This window comes from Apus apus, chromosome 1 (genome assembly GCF_020740795.1).
Source record: "Apus apus isolate bApuApu2 chromosome 1, bApuApu2.pri.cur, whole genome shotgun sequence".
NCBI classification, from domain to species: Eukaryota; Metazoa; Chordata; class Aves; order Apodiformes; family Apodidae; genus Apus; species Apus apus.
The window spans coordinates 110,316,380-110,343,721 of record NC_067282.1 but is presented as its reverse complement, the minus strand read 5'-3'; the positions used below and the strand labels follow the sequence as shown (position 1 = coordinate 110,343,721).

At 35.1% G+C, this 27,342-nt stretch overlaps 1 protein-coding gene across 3 annotated transcripts in view; it reads right to left on the bottom strand.

Moving 5' to 3' along the window:
- RPS6KA3 (ribosomal protein S6 kinase A3) overlaps window positions 1-27,342 on the bottom strand; it is a 74,798-nt gene that overhangs the window by 7,881 nt on the left and 39,575 nt on the right. The window contains exons 6-19 of one of the 3 annotated variants that reach the window (XR_007889309.1): window positions 27,153-27,232; window positions 25,201-25,307; window positions 23,009-23,046; window positions 22,535-22,677; window positions 19,609-19,679; window positions 14,049-14,137; window positions 13,762-13,826; window positions 13,562-13,664; window positions 12,686-12,810; window positions 10,598-10,723; window positions 8,748-8,837; window positions 4,378-4,536; window positions 745-906; window positions 444-536 (exon numbers count right to left, since the gene is read on the bottom strand). Coding sequence is in view for 2 of the 3 variants with exons in the window: in XM_051617795.1 (XP_051473755.1) it covers window positions 444-520; window positions 745-906; window positions 4,378-4,536; window positions 8,748-8,837; window positions 10,598-10,723; window positions 12,686-12,810; window positions 13,562-13,664; window positions 13,762-13,826; window positions 14,049-14,137; window positions 19,609-19,679; window positions 22,535-22,677; window positions 23,009-23,046; window positions 25,201-25,307; window positions 27,153-27,232 (1,435 nt within the window). In the remaining variant the exon portion in view is untranslated. The remainder of the gene's footprint in view (window positions 1-443; window positions 537-744; window positions 907-4,377; window positions 4,537-8,747; window positions 8,838-10,597; window positions 10,724-12,685; window positions 12,811-13,561; window positions 13,665-13,761; window positions 13,827-14,048; window positions 14,138-19,608; window positions 19,680-22,534; window positions 22,678-23,008; window positions 23,047-25,200; window positions 25,308-27,152; window positions 27,233-27,342) is intronic. The other 2 variants (XM_051617795.1, XM_051618644.1) reach the window with 2 other exon arrangements.

Genomic DNA, 27,342 nt, shown 5'->3' with positions numbered 1-27,342 from the left:
GAACTTATTATTAATCTTTTATACAATTAATTTCTGTTGCATTTATTATATCCTAACTGCATCACTTCCAACTATCCCGTGGCTGAATTTTGCATACCATCCTGCTTAATACATTGCAACTGTATGTGAAACATATTTCCTTCAACAGATATACGCTTAATCAGCTAATTTTCACATCAAACTATTCTTGCTCCTAAATCACCAGAAAGCAGAAATTAAACACCTAAAATAGATGAGACATGAAAAAACAAGTATTTTTCATATCAGTCCCCGCAAAATTGGATTCTATTAAAGGCAAAGGATATTCTACCCCCAGTGAAGCCAAAGTTGAGATTAAACAGTGTCTCAATAGAAGCATCTTTAACAGTGGGCCTACATTTATTATTCTTTTTGTTTATACTGGCTTGCTATTCTACAGCAAAGCAAACTAAATTTACCCTTACCCAGTAAGCATGGTATAAAGTAGAACACCAAGGCTCCATATGTCACATGCAGCATCATAACCTTGCCTCTTTAAAACCTGAGGGAGACAAACACTTTTTTTGAAAAAAAAAAAAAAAAAGAGAAAAGAAAAGAAAAAGAAAAAAGTGTCTAGAAAGCTTTAAGCCATAAAAATAGTGAGATTTCAAATTCTTAGCGTTTACCAAGTCATTTCACTTGCTACACAGGAATGAAACAAATATCTAACTAGCAAAAAAACCCCATCTAAATAAGTAAGGGTATACAAGCTATTCTAATACTTACCTCTGGTGCAACAAAATTTGCCGTGTAACATGGAGTCATCAGAAGACCATTTTCTGCTCGTAGTTGTTTTGCAAAACCAAAATCACAAATTCGAATTGACTCTGGATTACCAGATTCATCAACATACAGAATATTGCTAGGCTTCAGGTCTCTATGGACAACCTAAAAACATAAACCAAACCACTAAATACAATAAAGCCTTTATATTATAATGATAAATTCTGCTACTTGATTTCAAATCTCCCAGCTTCCAGATTTCCAGCTTCTAACATCAGCTGGAGTATTCTGACGCTCAGTGGTGTCTACAGTATTACAATTCTAACTTGGACATTCTAAGTATAAAGTCCCCTCCAGACACCCCCCCAAATATTTTTGTACAGAGTTTCAGATGCCTTGTTCTAATGGGTGACTATACGTATTTTCTATTGTAACACACATACCTACAAAGGTGTTTAAGTAAGAACCTTTGGCAAATAATATCTTTTGGAGTCACAGATGTCCACAGCTGATGACGTGCTTATGTGATCACGCACTAGTTGCTGCTTGAATAACCCTCAATATTCCATTCTCTTCATTCAGATAATCTGAATTAATTTCAGTGCAAACATTTAAGGCCTGATGAGGGGGGAATTTGAATACACCTATGCCAAAAATAACCATATATCAAAAAGGTCTTCTCCTAATGGACTAGCATGTTGAAAAAAGCCTGTACTGGTTCCTGAGTGTCTGTTTTGCAGATATAAAATGCTTGACAAAAACTGTAGAAGCCACCTAAGTTTTGGCAGAATTAATCTGATCTTATTTGAAGCTGTGTTATAAACAAGTCTTAATAAAACCTGGAATGCACAAGGACAGTCTTTGACAGCAGATGACTTGTTACACTTCCTTCACAAGACAAATTAGCCTAAAGTCTTTAGAGGCTTTGCTCTCTGTAAAATAAAGGCTATAAACTGCAGTAAAACAGTAAAGTGGACCTAAATGTCTTCTTTAAAATATTTAAATAGAACTTCTATGAAGACCTTTATTTTCCTGATTGTCCTATGTATTTGAATAATATTAAACACAGCCTCTCATGGTTAAATTTGAACGAAAGATTCATTTCCTCTTGGAAAAGATTGTGCTGAAATGTTTCAAGAAGTTAATCACATTAGAAAGAGAAGATACCCCAAAACTCCTTTAAGTAAGGGATGTGCAGAATCAGAAGCTCCACGCAGTCTTCCAGAAAGCTAGTAGTGTTTCAGCAAATTAAGTAACAGAAGACCAAGAAATAAAAGATTGCAAAGTATCTGGAGACTGTAAAGCCACTGAATGCAGTAAACTTACTAAGAGGCTTTTTCAGCATGCAAACATTTTGCCCCTCTCAGATTTAACAAAACAAGCAAGCTGAAATATACAAATTATATTAAAAAATTTGAGTTGGAACAGTAGCTCTTAAAAGCAACATCCTGGCTTGAGATGTCAGCTTATATGAGAGCAGGCTCCTGACAGCCCTCATTTTGTGGTGTTCAGATAGATTACAATCTTTTTTCTCTAAGTAATAAATGGAATATTCTTTACTGCTCCAAAAGGCAGAAGAAAAAACCTGCAGTTTTATTCCAATTGGTGTTAGTTTTTTTGGAAATAGTTCCTAAAAGGGGTAGAAAGGAAGAGAAAGGCAATGAAAACAGCACAAAGGTGGGGATTTGACAGGCTTTCTAGAACCAGTCCACTTGAGTTTTGATTTTTTTGGAAGAAGGGGCAGCAATTCTCAAGTGGGAGGAAAAGTAAATGTTAACAGTCTAGTTCAAATCCAAATACTAATTCCTAAAGAATAAAAATGTTAATTTCACAGAATAAATATCTTCCCGTATTAAGCTGCTTTCCCAAAGGCAAATTTAAAAAAATGTCAGATCATTTAGGTTATATTGATATATTTTGCACATAAAAAAAACCATTTTGGTTTAGAGCAAGAGAAGAGAGCCAAACAATATGCAGGAGTTTTCAGTTCTTTCTTAGCATCATGTGTTTGATTAGCATTCTCAATCATCTACCAGCATGCAGAAGTATTCTGCTCCACGATGACATGATAATTCTTGTTTATCCTTTTATGATGTCTATTCTGCCAACCTTTAACTGTTGTATGCTTGCACTAATACTTGTATAACTGTCTGGGGGAGAGCTGGAAGTATTGCTTACTCTGAAGAGAAAGATTTAAGTCCTTGCTTAGCTAATTTTTCAGTTCAAAAGAATCCTAGAAATTTCAATGAGCAAACTGCTTCTGGGAAGGATTGTGATGGCTGCACACAATCAGAATCTGTCAAACCAGGTATTACCTAACAGCATATTAAAATAAGCTCCTCTGGTGTCCAAAGGAGCTACAAAAGTAAAATCCACTGAAGACATGGGGGACTTTTCCAGACAAAAATTAGATGACTGAAGTGCTCACTATTCACATATATGGCGATCTTTCATGTAGAAGTGTACTTAATGTAAGACCTGAAAATTTCCAAAAGTAGAAGTTCCAAAGAGCATGTGGTCTAATGCAAGTTAAAATGCCAATATTTACAAAGATCTAAAGTAAATAAACAAACAAAAAAGCCCCTAAAATTCCTTAATTGTTGCAAGGACATTGGTCCTTTTATGGCCACAGGTGGTAAGAAGGAACCAAGTTATGATTTGTGTTATTCTATTATTTATATTTCCCCATGCAGAATGTATCACGGTTTATTCATACTTCTCATGGATGCTGCTGGCCAAGGATTCTACTCCTGTGCATGCAGGCTCAAATAAAAATCCACACGTGAGCAGGTGATTGAAGCAAGCCTTGAACCACAGAATAAGATACACCAGGTAACTTTTATAATAAGTTTTCTGAAATACTAGCTTCCAGAAATGACAGTGAATGCTGAATTGTTATTTGTTTCTTAAAATAATTAGAGTACTAACCATTCTAAAATATCTCCTCTTGCATAATTAGGTGTTAGCACTTTAACTTCTACCTTTACTTTCTGCTTCTCTATCTCCTTTCTCTTGTTTACTTACAAATGCAACACGACTTGTCATTCTTGCTATGCAATTGTCCGATTTGCCTTCTCTATCTTTGAACTGCTTGCTTTGCTTCCTGTCTCCAAATTAATTTCCCGAAGCACTGATTTTCTTTCTACTAACAGTCTACTACAACTTCCTGATCCTGTGGTGCAGGAGTTACAAATCATAAACCACATTCTTCAAAGCCAAGAAGTGGAAGAAATTACAAGAGTTATAGGTGGAAAATATTCGGTTTTCAGGGTCCATTGCAGGATGGGGTTGGAATTATATTAGGGTCCATGGCTAAGCAACAACACTAGTCCTAGCACTTCTTCTTGGCTTACTTCCTCTTACATCCTATCTATTAGTCATTATCTGCACATTCCACAGAAACACTATCAGACTGTACATAGAACAAGAGAAATAGTTGCTTCATCTCTGTTATCTGGATATCTATACATCTGATTAGGAATGCTTTGATTTCAGCACAAAATCCTGCTGCAATGTAATTATTTACCAAAAATTACTTCATTACAGCTAAGAAGAACATATAAAGATACGATTTTATACTTCTGAAATAGAATAATATTAACTTCTATATGCATTTTGTCTGAGATGAAAACTTACCCCTTGCGCATGGAGATATTCAACTGTTTTTGTTATTGTGAACAGAACAGCACTAGCTTCTCGTTCTGAGAAAAATTTTTGTCTAAGAATTTTATCCAGCAGTTCTCCTCCTTTCATAAGTTCTGTTACTACATAAACATATTTTCCATCATCATACACCTGCAAAAAGTACAGAAAGATATAAACTTAAAAATATTGTCTGCTTATCTTCCTGTGAAATGCACAGAGATAGTGCAGGTGCATCCAACAAGCTGTCTTCTTCAATTATTTCTCACCCCCCACACTACCCAAATATTGTTCATTGTCAGAATGAACACAACATCTTCCACAAAAAGACTGTACTGTAATGAAATAACACAGGAATACTGGAATGTAAATGTTTAAAGACAAAAAAGGATCAATAACATGTAGTTTTCCCCACATAGTTTTACTGAAACAAATTAAACTAGACATGGAAGAAATTATTAAGTAGTGATAAGTGTAAATTAGTCTAAGGCCAAACCAGAGCTAATTCTAGAAGCAACTATTGCACCAAATTACAAATAACAGAGATCATTCCAACTGAAGAGTCAGACAACCCAAAATCTAAGTTCACCTCCAATTGTCTCTGTAAGCACTGAAGTTAATGCATACAAAGCTGCTTTGATAAAAGCCTACAACTTATACATTACTCTGCACACAAAGCCTATGCCAAAGTCTAAAATTAATAAAGCATGTGTATTTTAGCCCTTACTTCTAGTTATGGAAAATGGCTTGATTTTTGCAAGGCTTTTAACTTCTAGGTAAACCACAGTCAAGAATTATTTAATATCATCAGCAGGGGGCACTAGAGATTGAACCACACCACGTTTTACAGTATATTTAAGCATTTCATTTCAGCTCCACTTTCTTGAGGTTTTAAATTTATCCAGACAGTCGTTCCTGCTTTACGGACTCTGTTCTGTATTTTTATGTCAACCTATTTTTATGGTGATGTTGGGATATTTCTCTTGAGTACTACACATGAAATAAAAACTACTTTGTAGTAGAAAAGATTATCCAAGTCGTAATAAAATAAATTTAGGAATACATACGAGCTAAATTAAAAACAGTTTTAATCCTGATCTTGTCTTGAACTACCTGGGCAATACTGAAGTTCTAAGCTTAGAAATATTTGTGCTCTTAACTGTACATGAAAAAGATTATTTTCCCACCAAATAAAGAGGAAGAGTTTTAATTTAAAGAAACAATTCTGCAGGCTTTACAAGCTTATCATCTTAAGGAGAGGAAAAAAGGATAGGTTTTATGTTCTCATTTAACAGCAATGTTTCCCCCCTTAAATAGAAATGATTGATCATCTGAATGTCTTTGAATTAAGAATTTAAATATTATACAGAATAAAAAACAAAGTTCTAGATCCTAAACTTACACTTTGAATATTTTCTTTTAATAGGCATGCTCCCTCTAATCATGGATATCATGAGGAAGTAAGTTTATTTCATTTGATACAATGAAGGACACATCTCAGTATTGCAAGGGGACGGTGAAACATTTTGCACTTGGTTACTACTACTTATCCATTACCCCTTGCTGGTTCTGTCTGCCTGGCAAAAAAAACCCAACAAAACAAACAACCCAAAAATTCCAGCTGTGCCAAGCAAAGTATTCTTCTTGCTCTACAGTATTACCAACTTAGTTGTTTGTACTGAATATACACTGTTGAAGTTATCTTCACAATATTATGCTAAGATCATAAATGTGATGCTAGGTTTTAAAATGAACTCCTGGGACACATCAAAGATCAGTCAGTGTCTTCTCTACCAAGCAAATTGGAAGGAAAAACTACAGTGAGGAACAGAAGTAGGCATAGGAGCAAAATGTAATGGAGAAAGAGAACATGTTTTTTACACAGTGAAATAAGATTTTACATATATATTAGGAGTTTTGTTTAACTCATAAATAAACACTTGAACAGGGAAACTGGATGTACTGTATTCAAACACCTAAAACTCTTCTGAAAAGATTTTTCAGCCATTGCTTTAAATAACTCAAAACAGGACAAAAGTTCTGCTACAGGACAGTAACTAATAGGTAAAAAATGATGAAATACATATAATGGTCTGGCACAGGAAGTTTCTAGGTAATGGTTTGTTGGAAGCGGTGTGCTTCCTCTGTTTTTACACTGTTTCCTAGGCATCAACTAATGGCCTCTGTCAGAGGCAGGATATTGGATAAAAGAACATCTGATTTAGCACAATATAGCTCCTTCTTTTGTTTACATACTGTGTAACTTAAAAAGACCACTGATAACAATCAGAAGGAAAAACCCTAGAGGACTGTGCACCTCTGAAAGAATCTGGTCTTTTGAATATCCATTGTTTCAATCCAAACACCTTCACAATTAAATTATATAAAAAAGGCTCACAAATTATATCAAAAAGGCTAAGCAAGAATGAAAACTTCCATCTTAAGTTAAATCCAAATACTACTGCATTTACTCTTGAAATACAATAAATAAATAAATTCTTTGTTGAGAATAGTAATCTCCAAAGACTTAATGCAGACACATTTTATTTTGGCATTTAAAAATAGAAACATATAAATATTAGTGTAGAATGGAATGAAAAATTGAGACAAATCAACACTGAATTTTATTTGTATAACAATACATGGTGCTCTGGATGAGTTTCAGGTCTGAAGGCCAAGTACTCCTTATTCTTTCCTCTGAAAGCTGTAATAGCATACCACTACATTGCGAGCTAGGCAAATAATTCGCACCATGCATCCATATTAGGACAATAAAAATTTAACATTGTTTTCAGTTTTCACAGTAGTGGGTATTATGCAAGTTTCTAATACATACGAATCCTATTCTCCTTTCCTTGCACTGGACATAATTGAGGAACTGATCTGAAGTAGAAAAAAAAGTGAAAATTACAGCATACTGTCTTCTCTTCCTCTGTGGAACTAAGGCTTTGCTGCTGTTGGTTTTGTCTCCTTTTCTTATACGTGTATTGTGTGGTATGAATGAAAGATGGCATCTACTGGAAGCTGACTGGTGATGATGATGCAGAATTAATTACAAAGTAGAATAATTCAGCATATGTGGCAGCTTTTCCAGGCTGCCTGGGTTTCCCTGTTCTCAGTGAAAAATACTCCTAACACTTAAGCTCAGGTAAGTACTCACATTCCTTACATCTGTCTTCCTGCTCAATTTACATAACCTCTACTATGAATTAAAAAGAACACATAAACCTAGCATGTAGTACTAAAAGCAACCTGAATGCTGATGCAGGTTCTGTTAGCACAGTTGCCTTCAGGTAGCTTTATTGTCCCATCACACAAAACAGAACAAACAGAAAGTGGGACTGTAATTACGGTGTCTAGCTTGCAAGAAGGTAAACTCCATGGTGGAAAGCCATTTTATTCTCCCAAGAAAGGGCCAAACTACATGATACTGATAAAGTGAAGACAGATTATACTAGATGACCTTTATGTAGAGCTGTCTAGTACTCATCTCCACAGCATTTATGAGCTTCTGTTTCAATAAGATGAAATGTTCGAGGCTCTCCCTTCAGCTGAGCTCAGTTTCCTGAAAATGGTGAGCTGTTTTGCTTGAGACTTGGTTTTGGGGACCAGAATACTTTCTAGCAGACTAAGAAATTAATCACACATATAGTTTTTAATTTTTAGTCCTCTTTAATGCATCATCAAGGAGAGAAATGCAATTCTCTTTTTCTGTTAGGTCATCAGAATCTGCTGTTCACTATGAAAAACCTCTGCCTCCCAGCTTAAGTTTTTCTTTGCTTTTTATGGTCAAAGTGTTTCCATGGTCAGAAAATATAACAATTAAAAAAAAAGCTATATAGTCTTCCATACAAAGATCACATAAAGACACTAGGTAAAGAAAAGTGACAACCATGGATATGAAAAGATTGTCTGCTACCAAGTAACACTCACTACTGTTCATGAAAAGGACTTTAGGTATTGTGCCATCCCAAACAGCAAGTCCTCAGTTACATAATAACACACTTTAAAATTGCTTTTGACTAACGTAAACAAAAGTAGATTCAAAGTCGACTGACCAACCAAAACCCTTGCTTTTTCCTTTGAAAATACAGCCAACATTAAAAGAATTATTCCTGTGCTAGGAAAATTACTTGACTGCTTACGATTATGTTGTATCAAAATATGAGCATATTTAAAAGATGACAAAGAGACATCTCAGTAAAAAATTGATATTGTTGAATAAATAGCATTAAGACATTGCTTTATTATTAAATAATGAAAAAGTGTAACATAAATCTAAAACATGCAGTTTGTCAGCTCTGAAATTAGAAAGTCATTTGCAATTACAATGTGTTAAAGGATGTCTTTAACTCTCTACTTACATCTTTTAAGGTAATAATATTTGGATGCTGTCCATAGCGCAGTAGGATTTCTATCTCCTCTGTTGGATCTCTTTTACTCTTGTCAATGATCTACAAGAGCAAACAGACAAATAGGCATAGTTATTTTTGTGTATATTATGTTCCATAACACTTTGGTGTGCTTACTAGCATAAAGAGATAAGCAGTGTTCATTGTTGGTAAAGGGCATGGATTATAACCAAACCAAAGTTTGTTAAACTGGAATAGCAAGGCAAAGCAAAAAATATTTGAAAAAAATCTCTCAGTTGAAAACAATTCAGGAGGATAAGTGATCAGATCCCTCAGGCTGTGATAAATAGTGCAAGACTGTTCAGTAGATAAGACTTCAGTCACCCACCATTTAGTCATAGGAAGTTCCTAATCTGAGACACTGGCTTAATGATGCTAATGAACTGATTTTAAGAAAGCTAATGTCAAACAAATATTTAGTGCAGCAAAAGACATAGCAGGAGAGTAAGGGAATAAAAAAAGGAAAAAAATATCTCAGCATTAATTCAGACAAGCATTCCATTATGAAAATTAATTTTAATATCTGGAGGCTTGCTATCAGGCTCTGAAGTTCTCCTTGTGCAAACAAACAAAACATTATTTTTCCCTATTTAAAATGTATTCTTATTCTTCTCCATTTTTTCCTCCTCTTCTGAACTGTGGAATTTCCTATAATGCCTTCTCCATCTCTGTTTTACCCTTCTTCCTCTTGATATCCTAAAGTCCTCACTGCTACTAGCTCCATCCTAACACATTGGACATTGACACATGATTTTTTGAGGACAAAAAGCCACAACAGGCAGCAGAAAAGTGAGGCAATCTTGACAATAAATGTTAGAGAATTAACAGCTACGCCAGTACTTTCTTCCAGTTTCAAGAAATTACTTCAAATTTCAATCACAGAATGAAATCTGTTCCTGGCCAGAACTAGAATAATTACAAGTATGTAACTACCAAATTGAAACTGGAGGGTTTCCAGTAGACAATCTGTGTACAATGATACAGCAAAACATAAATTATCTTCACATTTTACATATTTGAGTAGTAAACTATTCAACAATTCAAACAGAGAACTGCCTCACAGTACAGGATTAAAATATTTTCCCCCCCTCCCCTTTTAAAGTCTGCTAATCTATACTCCTTCTTCCAGAGTAACCATTCAGTTCCACAGTGTTATACAGAAAGACAGAACGATAAACTTATCATTCCACTTCTGGGAATTCTGCTGATTTCAACTAAGAATTTAATGCCTTCAAAGAAATGCTAGAAAGCCCAATGGAATAACATAAAAAGCACATTACAAACCTTGTTAAAACTAGAAAGCCAAGACAAGGAGTTGAAGTTTATTATGGAAGTTACACCAGACTTAAGCACTGTTAGGAGCTCCTAGCTATCTGACAATTTATGGGTCTACTTTGGAAGCAAAAATCCTCGTTTATAACTAGGACTAAATAAAAGTAAACAGTCACATTTTCAAAAAAATGATGGAAAGTCATGAAAGCTTTTCAAAGTGCATTTCCTTCCAGAAGCAGTCATGTAACTCCCACCATTTTTAGTTTAACTACAGAGGTGTTTTGAAGACTGAAGATTACTTTTCACCACCCAAAACAGCAGACAAACAAAAGCCATAGCAATTCTATATAAATATCTGCCAGTAAATATTCCCTTTGGTTAATTAGTGTAATTCAGATCTGCATCTAAAATCTTTTTATACTAAAAATTTATCTCAATTTCCTACACTTTTTATGGCAAATACTGATGTCCAAACTCTATGATGCTAAAACCTGAAAAGAGTTGGTGTGTTTTATAACAAAAGGAATTACCTTTACAGCATATTCCATGTTTGAAGCTTTATGAATACATCTCTTGCAGATAGAGTAAGATCCAACTCCTATATCTTCCTTTACTTCATATCCATCAGTGAACTGAATGCTGTTCCTGTGCAACTGCTGCCAAAATGACATTATCAATTAATGAATATTCTAAATATAACTGACCTTTATATTAAGAATTAGTATTTGAATTCCTACTGATTTACTTTACATTTTGAACTGACGGATTTACCAGGTCAAAGTGGTCGAAATAGCCACTACTTTCTGTTTGATATTAGTATGGGCTAAATTGTATATTAGATACACCATAAATAATGCACACTGTATTTTAGAAACTGACAACATGACATTTCTGGGTACTGATATATTAGCTTAATGAGAGACTATCCAAAACAAAGATGGTCAGAAGACTATGTGATAAAGTATTGGGAAAAAAGCATCACTCTTTCTATTGTCTGAATAGATGAATGTCAGCTGGAAAATGCAGACATACTGAATAGAATCAGATTAACTGGAAATAGCATGGAATGGTAGTCAGAAATCCTTTCATAGAAATGAAAAGCTGAAAGAAGGACAAGTGTTCACTTGTAAGGGAAGGAAATGGCGTTCTAGTATAAAGAGTTTGTGCAAAGGATGCAAAGCATTTGCAGGAAACCATCTGGGTGTCCTGCAGCATTGAAAAGAGGAAATAGGAGTGAGGAAGCAGTGGAGAGGGATGCAAGAAAGGCAGCAGAGAAACAGACTTTTACAAGAGAAGGAAACCATATATAAAAGAAGAATTTAATCCACAAAACTGTGTGGCAAAGGAGCATAGAAAAGCCTGTAGAAACTTTCAGCAAGACTTCAGGACCAAAAGTAATTCTGACCTGAATACCAAATCAGACCACTTCTGTAAAATAAAAAAGGATCTAAACCCCTGTGAAATTTAATGGTTTATTACACGTGATACATGTGCAAACAAGCATATTAGGCCTATTCTAGACACAATAAGAGGATCAAAGAAATACAAGAGCTATTCATGTTATTAATAAAATAGTTCTAAAAAATTTTCTCAGACATTTGCAAAATATCCTTGCAGTGAAAACAAACACAAACATACAGCATATATTTTTATTCCTACTTATACACCAATAGGGTTTTAACACAACTGAGATCAGTAGTTAGCTTTCCCGACTCAAGTCTTCCTTGGCAATTAGCATCATTAAAAGCAGAAGGAACAGGTAGAAATACAACTTGGGCAGATGTCTTCCACAGTTTTCTTTCCTGTACCTGCATCAATTTTTTTACCACTAGTTATAAATCCTCCAGTGCTGAAGCATGCTTTTAGAATGACCTCAGCCTCCTAAGGAGGCAAGGCATGCTCCTCCCTCATTTAGCAAGAGATCCACCTTTCTTGTCTCACTCTTGTCCAAAAATAAGCAGTACTAGCAGTAATAGGATATATAAGAATAGCAATCCCAGTAAGAGTGACAACCTCACAATTATTAATATGGGAGACTATACTGGAATAATTCCAATACTGTTTGGGAGCCAAAGCTTGTGTACATACTGTTAACACTAACGACTACGATACACAGAAATTAGTCACAAAATATCACAGACTAGCACAATAATTTAAAGTGGCTTGGGAGGGATGGAATATGTCATGGGCTCCAAAGTGCACAGCAGTCCAAAAGATCCAGACAAAAATTCACAATTACAATCCAGTGCCTTCTACTGCACTGTAGGAATCTACCAGTATTCTCATGTCATAGGGGAAAAAGATCAAGATGTCTGTTATTCCTCTCCAACTTATTATTGTGGCTTGATATTAAAGAGTTACTACAGTACAGATGGTAGAAAGTTTTGATTTAAGGGTTGAAGCCTATTCACACTCATGGCTATTCAGTAATGAAACAGGTCCTGCACTTTCAGATGTTTTGTTCTCATAAAATAATCTGTTCTTTACACTTTTCTTGTATAAAGCAGATAATGACTTTGTCATGCATGGTACTTCATTAAATCATGAAGGAAACGATCCCTCCACCAAGAAACAGCAATACTGCTCTACTGACTTTTTTTAAAAGCAGGTGTACTCACCTGGACAATTGAATGTACTCCAACTGTCTGCATTGCTTGGCTTTCATCATCTGATGCAATAGCTACGAAACTAAATCCCCGAAAAAGTTGATGTGCATTAGCACTAGGTGGGATACCAGGTGAATCTGAAAAACACATCATCTGCTTACAAGCTGAGTTTCTAAAATGTAGAGGTAATATTATGTCTACTCTGAAGAGCAAACTACAGCTTTATTCTATAAAGGACACAGAATTTACAGAAAGTGTCTAAGGACCAATAATTACTGAACCATCCAGAAACACAACTGATAATCAAGGACTACAAAGATCATATTACTGTCAGGCAATGTTATATTATACAAAAACAAAAGTACTTTGCAGAACACATTTGCATATAGTAGCATATCCATGTTATATTTATAGAGGATAAATACTCCAATTCGTAAACAAAGAGAAAATTTTATTTTGAATGGATTGGTGTAAAACTATGCAGAGTCAGACTGAGACAGCAACTTTACCACCTAATGTCTGAAATAGCTAAGTTTCTACATACACATAGTATATAGAGTCACCATGATTAATTAAATGAAGCCATAGAATATAGCTTTTAAAAAGACAATATTTTTTAATTAAAAAATGAGATCACTTATATAAAATTGAACTATGTATATGTTTTCTTGCTGAGCTTTACTATATTTCTTACACAGGACAAGTCAGTTGTCCCTTATGAAACATTTACAATGAAGACCATAAAAACTTTTATGAATGTTAATGAATATTTGTCTGTAAGCATTCATTTAGTGCAGCAACACCTGGAAGAACAAGACATTTTACATCAGCTGAACAGGAACAATGTTTCCAGTTGTTGAATATGTAAGTTTATTCTACTGTTTTTACCTTTTGGAGTTTTTGCTGTAAATTCAGGGTCAAAATAAAATGTATCTTCAGGTCTACCAGTTGCAGGTTTAAAAGGAGGGTGTATTTCTCTTCTGTACAATTTCTGAAGAGAAGGCATAGGCCAGAGTGAATTAAAAAGTTATACAATACCACCAAACAACTAAGAAATTTACTGAATTAATTTTGAATTAGTTACTCACATTCCAATCTATTTTAGAAAAGAATGCATGCCTCTTAATTTCTTCAACTCCATCTGGACCTGCTCCTTTTATAAGGAAGAAAAACATGTGTGAATTATCTCCTTCTTGGACAAAAGAATGACTAGCAAAGTTATATTTTTGCACTAATGTTAGATGTATGAATGTTTATCATTAGAAAAGCAAACAAGCAAATCATGTCATTTCTTCGAAGCTTGTTTTACACAAGAAATTGTAATTTTATTTAGTCAGTTTAATGATCATTTAAAATATTCCACTAAACTCCTTACCTAATCTGTTTGCTGGATTTCTTTTGAAGAGCATTCGTAGAAGACTCTGTGCTTCAGGACTCAAGAACTGGGGCATTCCAAGTTTGGCCCTATAGAATAAAAATAATTAATAGCATACAAACATATTTAGGTACGACTTAACTTTGCATTTCCCTTTTCCTTTGTCATTCAACAATGCCATATAAAGCAAAACAGCATCACTGAGAAATTGTCTTCAGACATCAGAAATAGACCAAAACTGCTGTCAGTCATGTAAACCTGGAACTTCTATTTCTTTTTCCTGTTTTGAGTAGTATATTTTCAGTAATGACTCAGGAACTTAAGTAGAAGAAGAGGTGATGGAAGACGTAGAAAAGAATAGTTATAGAATAACATTTTACAGATGTGTAAATTTTTGTAATATGTTTTGATCCACTTTTAAGTCCACTTTATTATCAAATGACACCAAGTAAGCAAATCCATTTTGATGGAAAGATAAAAGACAATTTAGAAGGGTTAAGGAAACCACCGCAGTATTACACAATGTCCTGGTTTAAGCCAAGATTTTTTTCCTTCATGAAGCTTTCTTTTAACTAGTAGCAAAGTGTCCCAGCTTGGGCTGATAACAGCTGGAATGTTCTTCTAACTGCTGGGTCTTCAAGGTCACATCTTCACTCTGCCAGCTCAGACACTACAGGGAGATCTATAACCCCTCCCATAGGAGGCTGAGTTAGACAGACAGCAAAACTGGCCAGAGATATTCCATTCCATATATCTACGTAAGCTCAGAGGAAGGTCAGAAATCACAGAAGACAACTTCCTTCCTGCTTCTTCTTCCCTTCTCTTCTGTCCATGGCTGGCGTCCAGGGAGGACTCCATCTCTCCTTCCCTACCTGGGTGGGAGGGGGAGGGGATTGAGAGTGTTGTTGTTGAACCTGAGTCAAATGGTGACAACAATTTATTGGTGCCCAGCGTGGGGCTTGATTTTAAGCCCAGATTATAACTTTTCACTAACTGGGAGCGTTCAAAATTCCATCTCTGATGGGAGAAATCCCTCAGATAGCAATGGGCAACAGTTCTGCTGCATTTCATGACGGACTGAAAACTGAACAGACACTTGCTGCAATGAATCTACTGGACCTTTTTCCAAACATGCAACTGTACATGTGGTATGCAGCCGAGAGCATTCTGCTCTGTGTAGCTGCTCTTGTGATCGTTTCACAGTTTATTGACAGAGCTGTAGCCATAATCAACCATATAATCACCAGCCTAGTGATCCTAGAGGTTATGATACTGTTCTTTATGGGGGCACTGTATGTGTACAGTTACAGTACAGATCCTAAAGTGAATGGAATGGTCCATGTTGGTAATGCCAGTAGCTGGTTCAATTTTACCTCTCTGTTTTCTTTCAAGGTGAATCTCCCAGCTCTTGATCTGAATAGCATTGTTGCAGTGGGAATGCTTCTGCTGAATTTTTATAATGTAGTGTGGATATGTAGGGTGAGGTGTTGCTCCACTCACTGCCAAACCCCCACAGGCAATGCCGCTGTCACTAATGCTGCTGCCTCCACCACTGCTGCACAAGCCTCAGGAAAAGTTGAAAGGTACAATGGTCTGTTGAAAGCTACCCTGGAGGCCATGGGCGGTGGAACTTTCAAAAACTGGGACAAAAATTTGGCAAAGGCCACCTGGTTAGTTAATACCAGGGGATCCATCAATCTGGCTGGTCCTGCTCAGTCAGACCTTTTACATACTGCAGATGGGGACAAAGTCCCTGTGGTATGTGAAAGAAACCTGGTGGGTAAAATTGTTTGGGTCTATCCTGCTTCAGACCAAGGTAAACCTGTCCTGGGTGTTGCTTTTGCTCAGGGACCTGGACATACCTGGTGTGTGATGATGGAGGATGGTGAAGTACAATGTGTACCTCAAAGTCATTCTGATTCCGGGAGAGAAACCTTAATTTGACAGCTGGTAAGATAAAGAGCCTATATGTAATATATGGTATGGAAGAAGGGGAGGAAGGTAATCTGGGTGCCCAATGTGGGGCTCTTCCTGGCACCTGGCTCAAACCAGGACACACCAAAAATACCTAAACAAAACAACATGAAACCAAAGCTAGAAGATATAAATTAAAGTAGGACAGATCTTGCAAGACTAGCAGGTAAAAAAAAGATCACTCCCTTCTCTCCTTTTTGCTCCCTTCCAATCTATTTCAAATACTACTTTCCAACTTGCCAGTCTAGACTTTTTCGATTTAAGTTTCTGTAGTTCTGGCATTTGTTTCGTAATCCTCACCATATTTTTCTCCTCCCTCTTTAGTGTTGAGCCTCCATCCTCTCCCTGTTACTACGTCTCAATTTTTTTAATGACCATGGTAGCGGTAAGGATGGATGTAATTCCCTCCTTCCTGTCTTTCATTCAACTGAAATGTATATTTTTTCCATAACAACGCATGACACAGGCTTTCTCTGCATTTCAAGCAGATGTGATTTGCCTTCTGTTCTAGCTATTTGTAGATGTCCACCACCCTGTTACTTCAGCAAGTGCATACACGTTGCCATTGCTTCACTGTTCATTACTTTAAAACTAGACTTTATTAAATTTTTTGTTCTTTTCTGCCTTAAAGAAGCTGGCTGGCTGGGGTGGAAGCCTGAAAAAACTTTGCTTTCTTTGGGCTATTCAATAACATAGTACAGGCAGATCATGACCACCAACTGCCATGGCCCTGTAGAAGCTTAATTCTTACTCATGCCCTTTATATTCAGCAATTTCATTGCACATTCACTTGATGTAATTTCTGCTGACAGCAAAGTGTCTGAGAGCTACACTGTAAGGAGGAAGCAAGGAACACATTGTTTGCAGAAGTACAATGGTATTATTTGCAAAGTTATTGAAGGACTGACTTTGCTGGAATGGGTGGAAATCTTTGTCCTATTATAATCCAAAACAGCTCCAACAGTAGGATGCTGCCCTGGAGGTTCAGCATAAGAGGTCAACTGCTTAGAAAAATATAAAACCAGGCCAAAACCATAACTTCAATTAATCTTACAGAGGAGTGACTCAATGAACAGAAACATAATATGTAGAAGAAATTCTAGAGGACTGATACATACTGAAGTCCACAGTGGAGTGAATTAGAGGCCCTTGTAAAAACAACAGAAATAAAGACTGTCATTGCTCCCTTTCCACCTTTCACAAAAGCCTTTACTGGCCACAGCAGAAGAAAAAGTCATAATTCCTAGGTTATACAACTACATGTTTGACAGCAATTTTTTTCTGACATTCCTGATGGATGAAGACAAAACTTTATATGAAGTTTATATGAAGGTATACCTCTTCAGTAAAGGAGAAAACATGCCTTAAAAAGTTAGCTTTACTGCTGCAAACTATGATTTCTTCAAACTGCAAAGTTTTTCAGTTTTAGGTAGAATACACAAGGATGAACCAAAACATGTCTTGGTAACATTGTGAGAAATAAAGAGCCCAGGAGAAAAGTGTTCTAAGAAGGATACATTTTCTGTGGATTTTCAGGAACAGTAGGTAAGAAAAGCAATATCTTAAATGATACACTATGAGAATATGAATTTGTATGTATACCTGTCCATTTTAAATAGTTATATGAAAAATTCGAGAAATATAGCACATTTACTAGTATACAGAAAATGAAACAAACATACTGCCATTCTTATGGGGCCAGACAAAAAATGTGAGCTTATTGGAATATACTTTCAAATGGCTTCTATTTTTAGCTGTTCATATTACCAACAGCAAAATAGATTTATATGTATGTAATAATTGTAAGCTTATGGAACATTAAAACACAGGTAAAATTTCTTTTCTTCATACCACATTTTTTGTGCAGCTCTCTGAAACTAATAGCAATTACAAAGACTAGAAGGTGAGAAAAGAAAGAAGCTGGAAAGGGAATTAGAGATACATGCTCAGATGAAATTTAAAAATATTTATAAATGTCATTTAACTGGGGAGATGCAATGAGGGATATTCTACATGGCAGCTGAATACAGATGATTTTTGTAGCCACACTGGAAAGATTGTTGAGGAACAGAGTGGAGTCACATGCAAGCAGAGAAAAGGAGAAAGATGTGACTCATGAGACATGGGTAGAAAAAAAAAAAAAAAAGAATGGCTCCTGAAATAAGCAAGAGGGCAGGAGAACTATCTCAGACTAGCTTCTTGTAAATACAAGGTGGTGAGAAGCAGTTAAAAAATATTATGGAAGTAAGATGGGAAGATCATATGGTTGGAGAAGTTGTTGTTAAAGATTAACAAGCTGCTATGAAATTCTTTGTACCTGGTATGGGGGAGGAATAGAAAGGCAAATTAGATACGTGGCAAAGCAGTTAATGCTTGCTGTGAACAGACAGAACTTTTAAGTTAAAGACAGTCAATAATTACAACATGAAGATTTGAATCGGCATGGTGTTGAGGCAGCAGAAAAAAACAGCACCACAAATAACATTTGCAAATATAAGATGAGAGGGAAAAACAAGGGCAAAGAATAATATAACTTGTATGCGTTATGAAAGCAAAAACAAATAAAAGAATAAATTTGTGTTTTCTAGTGGTTTTCACATTCAAAGCACTTAGAAAAAATATGAAAGAATTTCATATTTGCTTTTTGAAACAGGCTGTTGGTACAAAAGAAATGCTGGGTTTAAAATATAGGTAAACACTGGTAATGGAACAATGATAAAACAATGAAGCAAAAAACAAATGAGAAAACTGTAATAGTCTTATGAGCTTCCATGGGAAAAAAAAAAATGGTATTAGTAAAAGATGGCTGGAAACAAGTAAGTGAAATTATGACATGAGGGAACAGAACTGTTCGTAGAGTGCCAGGCTACAGTCCCCAGAGTGGGCCAATTATGTCACAGGTTGCATTAGTTCAGAGAATAAGTAGGGGATGAGCAAGGAAAAAAGCAGGCCTTCCTTAGCAAAAACAAGAATATTTACTGCATAAAGGAAAGCAATTTCCACAATATAGCTAAAGCAAAATGTACAGTGGAAATAGCAAAGGGGAAAATAGGAACTTGGGCAAGTCATAAGAGAGTACATAAGGAAGGATGCACTTTAGCAAGTAGGGAAATATCAGGGAAGAAAGTTGTTTGCAGCACCAGTAATATAAAGGAGTGAGGAGCTGGTAAGATAGAGAAGGATAAGGAGAGAAAATACTTCCTCAAAAAAACCAAAAAAACCCCCCAAAAAAACAACCCAAAAAACCAAACCAAACAAACCAAAAAGCAACAAGGAAAAAAAGCATAGGTTATAAAAAAGGATTAAGAAAGTTAAAAAATATTATGGAAATAAGATGGGAAGATCATATGGTTGGAGAAGTTGTTATTAAAGATTAACGAGCTGCTATGAAATTCTTTGTACCTGGTATGGGGAAGGAATAGAAAGGCAAATTAGATAGGTGGCAAAGGGAATTAATAGAATGGAATAGGGAGTGAGGATTTACCAGTACCTTTGGAAATGAGGGAAGAGTAGAAATTAGATATTGCAGCCCGGAGGGCATCCCTGTAGAATACCTGATGAGATATATAAATAAGAGTGTACTCACTTGAGAATCATAGTCATGGTTTCTTTTCTGTCTTTCCCTTGGAAAGGTAGAGTACCAGTGAGCATTTCAAACTGTATAGAGTAAAACTTCCATCAATTACATTACCTGGACAAAATCTAATTTTTGACAAAACTACTTAGCATCTTAACCTTCCAAAATTCATGCATGTTAACAACCCAGTCTGTGCAAAACAACTTCTCATTGTACAATTTAAACTACTATGAACATCGAGCAGCCTTTGCCATTTTTAAAGCTGCAAAATATTTTCCTATTGATACCTTGCTTTACATACTTTTATCTGAACAATTTAGACTATAACATTCTGTGTTTCATTTCTGCCTTTAAAGCTTATCCTTGGAGGACTTATCTATACAACTTAACTTTTGTTTTCAAGAGGATGGGGGTAGGAAAGAAGATTCCCTTTTCAAAAGTTAGTGACAGTTTCTCCTCATGCAGAGATATTTTAAAAGGTCAAAATCTTTAAAACTGGCATGTGCATAGCCTTCATTGAAAAGGGGAAAAAGATTAGCTGATTGACAAAAACATGCACGATGAAAAGTGGTTACTGTATGCATACAGTGGAAATAAAGCCTGAAGGAACACGTAAGAGCTACACAGTATGTACATGCACATTCTGCACAGTGCCTGGTAGTAGGCAACAGACACCGTGAAAATACTGATTTGTTCTGAAAGTGACTGAGTGAAAACAGATAAATACAAAAGTGGCTTCCTCTGGCCTGCAGTACACTGCAAGGATGTCAGATCTAAGAGAGGTAGTGAAAGCAGTCTGTTCATCCTGGGCACAGGGATGTGCCTATTCCTCTTTTTTCTGGTATGACTCAAACATTCAGCCTTATAAGCACCAAAACTGTACATGAACAACTGGAGTGAATAATGCGTGACTGCAGTATTCTTAGATCTACAATAAGAGCATGAAGTTGCATGAACAATGTAAAGAATAAAATTTAATTTTGTTATTACCCTATAAAGTATTCACAGAACGCTAGCTGCCAGCTCTCCATTACTACTAGATACTTTTTACTCTGTTTTTTTTTTACATATAAACTTACATTTAAAACGTAAAATACCAACATGAAAAACCTTAAAAATATTTGTCAAGAATATGAGGCATAAGCCAAATCTATATTAAAAAAAAAAAATCACAAATTGCACTTGCAAAACCCAATAATTTAAAGGTAAATTTGTAGTGCTGCATGTTTCTCTTACAGTTGCTCAAAATAAAAGGTTTCTTTAGTAAGCTCCTATTTATCACAAGCATACACATATAAACAATTCAGCACATGTTTATTGTCCCTTCCTCACCATATTCCAACATCAGTAGACCAATAGTACTTCAAGAATAAACCAACATTGGCCTTCCCTAGTTCTCATCTTTTATTTCTGTAGAAGAGTATCTCAACAAATACATAATGCTTCTGAAAACTTAAATGTTTTTACATGTCTGGCATTGTTTTAAAGGACAAACTGGAATATACTTCTAAACAATGTACCTAATGTCTGGCAGCAGGAGAAGAGGCCAACTTGTTGAGATATCTTCCTAGTCCTGTTTCTATGCTACAACTTCTGTTCCACCTACATCCCGCCTACTCATACCACACCAACAACACTTGAATTCTTAATCAGGACAGATTCTAATTAATTTAATTTAAGAGTGGATAAATACAGACTATAAAAATTATCATGTAAACTAAAAATGCAGGCAATAAAAAGATGTCTTAGAGAAAAATGCACTGCACTACATTAAGTAATTTAGAGAATTTGCTTTTTAAGGCCATATTTTTGTATTCAAAGTTAAAGTGTTTGAATGCAGTCCACTTAGACCTTGAAAGCTTCACAAGTCACATGCAAAATCGTTCAGCAATGTTCAGTTTTAACATATGCACTTTATAAGCACAAAATATGCTTTCCAGCTCTATAAAGCAAAGTTAAACTTCAACTATTTTTGTGTTATCAACAAAAATATTCTGCAACTACACTGTAACTGACTTTTAACTGACTGTGTTCTTACTCATAAAACATGCAGCTGTGAGGGTGTGTGTGCTAGTTGGTCTGGGAAGAGTTATCAGTTGCTACTTTTACATAGTCAGTTTTCAGATCACAACAGCATTCCAGATGGTTAAAAGGTGATAGGATGACTTATTTTCAGACACAAGTCCTTCTCAGACTACAAAGCACACATTAGTTATACTGTTACAGTCATATGTAGAGGAAGCATTAAGAAACAAAAACATTTCCTTCAAAAAAATACAATTATTTCATCTTTATGTCAAAAATGCGCACAAAGATTATAGATACTAAAACCCATTCAGTGCTGCTAAAATACCAAATATGACCTATTTTTCTTTTCCAAAGGCATATCTGACACATTATTTCCCCCAACACTGCAGCTTCACATAAGTTAGGTTCTTGCAAAAACACCATAAGCAATTAAGCAACTATATCCCATATCAGCTCAGTGTAATTTGGATGATTTTAATGTGTGAGAGAAACAGTTGTTATTCTACTAAGTTGTAATTACACTGGAGATTAATTGGAAAGTTTTCCATTTGAGAATAAATTCAAATTCAAAATTTGGATCTAAATTTTTTCCCCCCATAGTGGAAGACAGTGTTTTTTCCCTGGGCACTTTAGTATTCCTGTTAGTGTCTTAACATTCAAACTGGAATAGACATATAATATTTCAATTCAATGATTTAAAAAATATGACATAACGTTGGTGTTGATAGGAGACCTAGTCCATGTTCTTGATCTAAACTTGGGGGTACTGTTATTAATTTCATGTAATTTAAAAATTTTTGGTAGTTAGAATTAATTTAAAGCTCACCTTATAGTTTAATGTTTGATTTGTTTCACCAAACCTTGCAAAGCACAGTTTTGCTATGATTTATGTTTACCAGAAACCTACCATTAGAACACCAAATGACCACCAGTCTGCACTCTGTGTGTGGCCTCGTCTATTAACCACTTCTGGTGCCATGTATTCCACTGTTCCACAGAAAGAGTAGGCTTTTTTTTCATGATCAATTGACTCCTTACTTAAGCCAAAATCTGGAAATAAAAAGGATAGTTCTAAATGTAATTTTATTTAAATAAAAATGACTCATGGTCAATGCTCTCATTATAACATGAAATGTGATGCTTGTATCATTCCTATATACACCCAAATACACATATAGGAATTTAGGAATTACAGTATTCTCCTCCTCTCCCCACATTATCACAGGTCTGTAACATCAGATATACTTATAAAGCAGATATCATATTTAAACACTAACATATTTATTTCAAGCTAATTGAATAATTTACTGAAAAAAAGGAAAACTGAAACATTTTATTAAGAACAGAAAAGATCCAGGTGTTGCATTTTCCCTTTATTCACCTGTTAACTTGATATGTCCTTCCTCATCAAGCAAGATGCTAAAGAAAATAAAAAGAAAATAAATTAATTAAAATATCTTTTAACTGTTTTTTCAGACAATGTACAAAAAATATTTAGGAAGAAGCAACAGCATACACAAAGTCAAGCAAAACTGAGCATATAAGAAAACTAATCATCACAAGGAGATCCTTGGAACAATACATTTTCCTTTCCTTCAATTATTTATTTTAAAGATCATGAAATGTAGTAGTAGTTATATGTAGTAGCATTTATCTTGAGCTTGCAGTTTTGGACATCTGCATTTGTCATTATCCCAATTGTTAAAAACAGAGATACAGTTCTATTTCCCTCAAGCTGAGCAAGACATGTTAATACAATGGATGTTTACATATGTATATAAAATGGGTATTCATCTGTAATTACTGTTTCAAAGACTTTTGACCACTTCAAATATCATCAAGTAATAAATATTCTCATGTTGTACCAAGGACTCATGGGCCCTATACTTAGAGCAGCCCTTATGCCTCTGCTTGTTTATTTCAATCACAAAAAAGGTGACACTTCTCCAGGATGCCAACTATCCTTTACCACAACTGAATATAATCACAATTCAAAGCATGCAATATATTCCGGAACTGGACTCTAACAACACCTACACAGTAGACTTAGTTCCTCCCTCTTCTGTGGGGAGCTGCCTTTCATCCCGTGGATGAGCATGACCCAGGCACAACACTGCTTGCCCATTTTCCATGCCCTTCCCTTTACTCCCTTGCAAGTTTCCATGGCGGAAAACAGCCCCACAGTATAGATATAGCCTATGTGAGTTACTATTATCTTATCTGTAGCTTGCAATTAATTTCAACCTTTGACAGTGTTTTTTAATCAGATGCATCCAAGGATTTCAATAGGTACAGACACATACAATTACTTTTTTCCTTCAACACTGTGTTTGAGGCAGTACATATTTAGTCTTTTGACAATTACTATTTTGTTGTTTTCCTCTTGGGATTAAATGTTAGCAAAAGAACTAAAGTTCTCTTGATTTGTTTTTTAAAGATCTTTTTCGACTTGCTAAGTTTATTTTTGCTTACTTCAGAATTACACAACGTTCTCAAACGTTAAATATAATTAATTCTCTTTTATTTCTAAGTGCAAACCCATGCCAAAAGTCTCCAAACTTTTTATTTGAATATGAATCTTTCCCCTCTTGTTAGTCAGGAGTAAACATTTAAAAATGTGTCTTTTTTCCAGGAGATGCACAAAAGTAAAATTCTTACGGAAGTTCCACGTGACAACCTGGTTCTGCGATATTTGTTACTCGTTTTTGTTCCTTTCCCCTAATACTTTACATGAGACAGTTATCTCACACTGGATTTCCAGGTTCTCCATATAGGTATAACAGAGAAGTGGGATCCCTTCAGTTATTATAGGTTTCCTTGCAATGAGTCAGCGTATGTTAACCATCTGATTAGGTGCAAGAGAGGATGCATGCATTGTATTGTAACTTAGATTCCTCCCTGGGTAGATAGTAACACTACAGCATACACTTATATTTGAAAGGTTTAAATGTTCCAGATGATAGCACTGATATTTTCTTTACATCTTCTAAAACTAAACAAAAAGCAAGCAAACAAAAAATACTGGAGGAAAGACAAACAGGAGAGAGAATTCAGTCATTTGAATGAAGCATGGATTACTAACATATTGAGGCACAAGGCCATACCAGAATTGTAATTTCAAACTTATTTTAAGTTCCAGTGTAATTACGTGATCATCAATATGTTAAGAAAAGCCCGTGATTTATGACTTTCATATTTTACTTGTATCATGCAGTTGTTCTACGTTTATCTCTAGTTCAGAAATTCCACAATAACGACAAAAACAAAAGGCCGAGACCTCTTATCCATTGTACACCCTAAAACACCTGGAAAATGAAATGTAGGAATATTTCAGCATACTCTAACATGGATTACAGCACTTGGCATACCACTATGAAACTAAATGCCCACGCTTGAGTGGAAATGAAATACAACCTTTTAAATTAAAATATGCCACAAATCTTCCCCCACCTTTCTCCCTCTTCAGTTTATACAGTATATTACGGAAGTTTAACAGCTGGAAAGAGATGCATGTAGGTAGAAGTGCTATACAAATCAAATTAATATACTGCATTTGCCACAGAAGAGTCTTACTTTTCTGGTTTTAGGTCACGGTATATTATTCCAAGACTATGAAGATGGTCTAAAGCAAGTGCTAATTCTGCCAGGTAAAATTTAACATCATCTTCTGTGAACATCACCTGAAAAAGCAAATAAATGTATTTTATGTGTAAAGCTTACACCAGAACCAACTAAACAATGTTAACAGTGGTTTTGCAGGATAATTCTTCATAATACTTGAACTCCTTTCTATATAAAACCCTAGAAATTAAAATTTCTTAGACAAAAACTAGGGTTTTAAAATCAATGCTGTTTCACAGTACATACTTGAAGTCAATATCATATTATTCTTTCTGGAAAATGGAGGTTATTTGCTTCCAATTTTTCAAGAAAACAGACAGACCCATTTTAGTGGGCCAAAAAAGTTTTGGGAAGCACATTTAAAGAATGTAACTCCCTCTTTGTTGGATGTGACCATTTAATTTCCAGACAACAAATGGACTAAAAAAAACCCAAACGCCTGAATTTTATCCACAAAATCAGAGAGAAAAGAAAAGTGCATGCATCCTTTTTGAGGAGATTGTCTCTAAGAACTATGAAAAAGAAGTCACAGTTGTGGTAAAAACCCCAAGATGCAGCCTGAGATAGAACGGCAGAAAAGCTAGATAAGAGTAAACTTTCAAGTAAACTTAAAAAAAAAAAATTTGATTCTACCTCAGTTACTACTCTGAGCCCTAAAAATTTTTTTTCATTAGAATTTCAGACTAACATCTTTAGATAAAGCATATGGAACTGGAAAAAAGAATAGCACAGATTAATGCTATTTTAAGGAGGAGTTATGAACATTGTATATTTTTCCCCTTAGTAGTTTGAAGAGAGAAAGTGATATCAAAGCTTGCACAAAAGGTTGCTGATGGTACTTCCACAAAAGGCCCAATATTTATTGTGCAGGCACAATCAAAAAGGCAAATCTCTATATGCAATGTTTGAAAGCTCAAATAATAAAAGATCCCATGAGGATGATAATGCACCCACACAATATTCTTTAAAAACATTGCATGGAATTAATCTCTCCTAACCTTAAACATCTGCAGCGTAGACACTTTTCCCTTTGGAGTCAATGGAGGAAAAGCAGGAACTTTTAGACTGCATTTTATCTGATCTATTTTAAAATCACATGAATTGTTATGAGATGACATTAATTGCATTCAGCATGCCCATTTCACTCCATCAGTTATGAACAATTAGTGTAGATTCAAGTACCTATAATATTTCTTCTCTAACCATATTCATTCTTATAAAATTTGAGTGGCTCAAGATGAAGAAGTCATCAGCAGGAAAGTGATACACATTCTTTCTTGGGAATCAAGAAAGAACTATAGATTTTAAGAAAAAAGTATCTCTAGTTTAGAGTATTAACAACTTTCTACTTATCTGTGGCAAAAGAGACTAAAAGAAGCAACTTGAAACAGATTGCTTCACTGCACTAAGTGTAATAACTGCACAGCTTTGTAGTGGTGACCCAACCTTCCTGGATACTCTGTAGCAAGCAAAAATGGAATGCAGCTACAATTACAAGTTCTCGATACCAGATATACAGTGTATCCCCTAGCCTACTATATAATTGTTGGAATTTTTTGCACATTGAATTGAATATAACTACTTCATATTAGATCAATGCTCCTTTGGAGACTCATCTTTAAACACGGTAGCAATAAAAGAAGAAAATTTTGCAAGGTGTAAAAAGCAGAAAGACTGCTTGTCTAAGCCTTTTTCCGGAAACAATGTAAATTACCAACTGCACTTGCCTGAAGTGACTACTTTCTGCAAAAAAGCCCAAAACCGAAGCTGGTTAAAAAATACATTACAAATTTTATTTAAAAGAACTAATTTAAAAGTAAGCTCTCCTGATACAGGCAGTTTATAGTAAAATTTTAACAATTTTCAATTGTTAATATACAATTTTCAAATTAAAAAAACTTTACCTCTTTGGATAAACGTGTAAACAAGTCTCCTCCCCTGAGAAAATCCAAAATAAGATACAGCTTCCCTTCTGTTTGAAAAGCTGAAAAGAACAATTAAAAAAATTAATCGTAATTTAATTTTACCCATTATCAGAACAATAACATTCCCAATATTCTACCCTTGTTTTCACTATTGAAATTAATCCCTCCT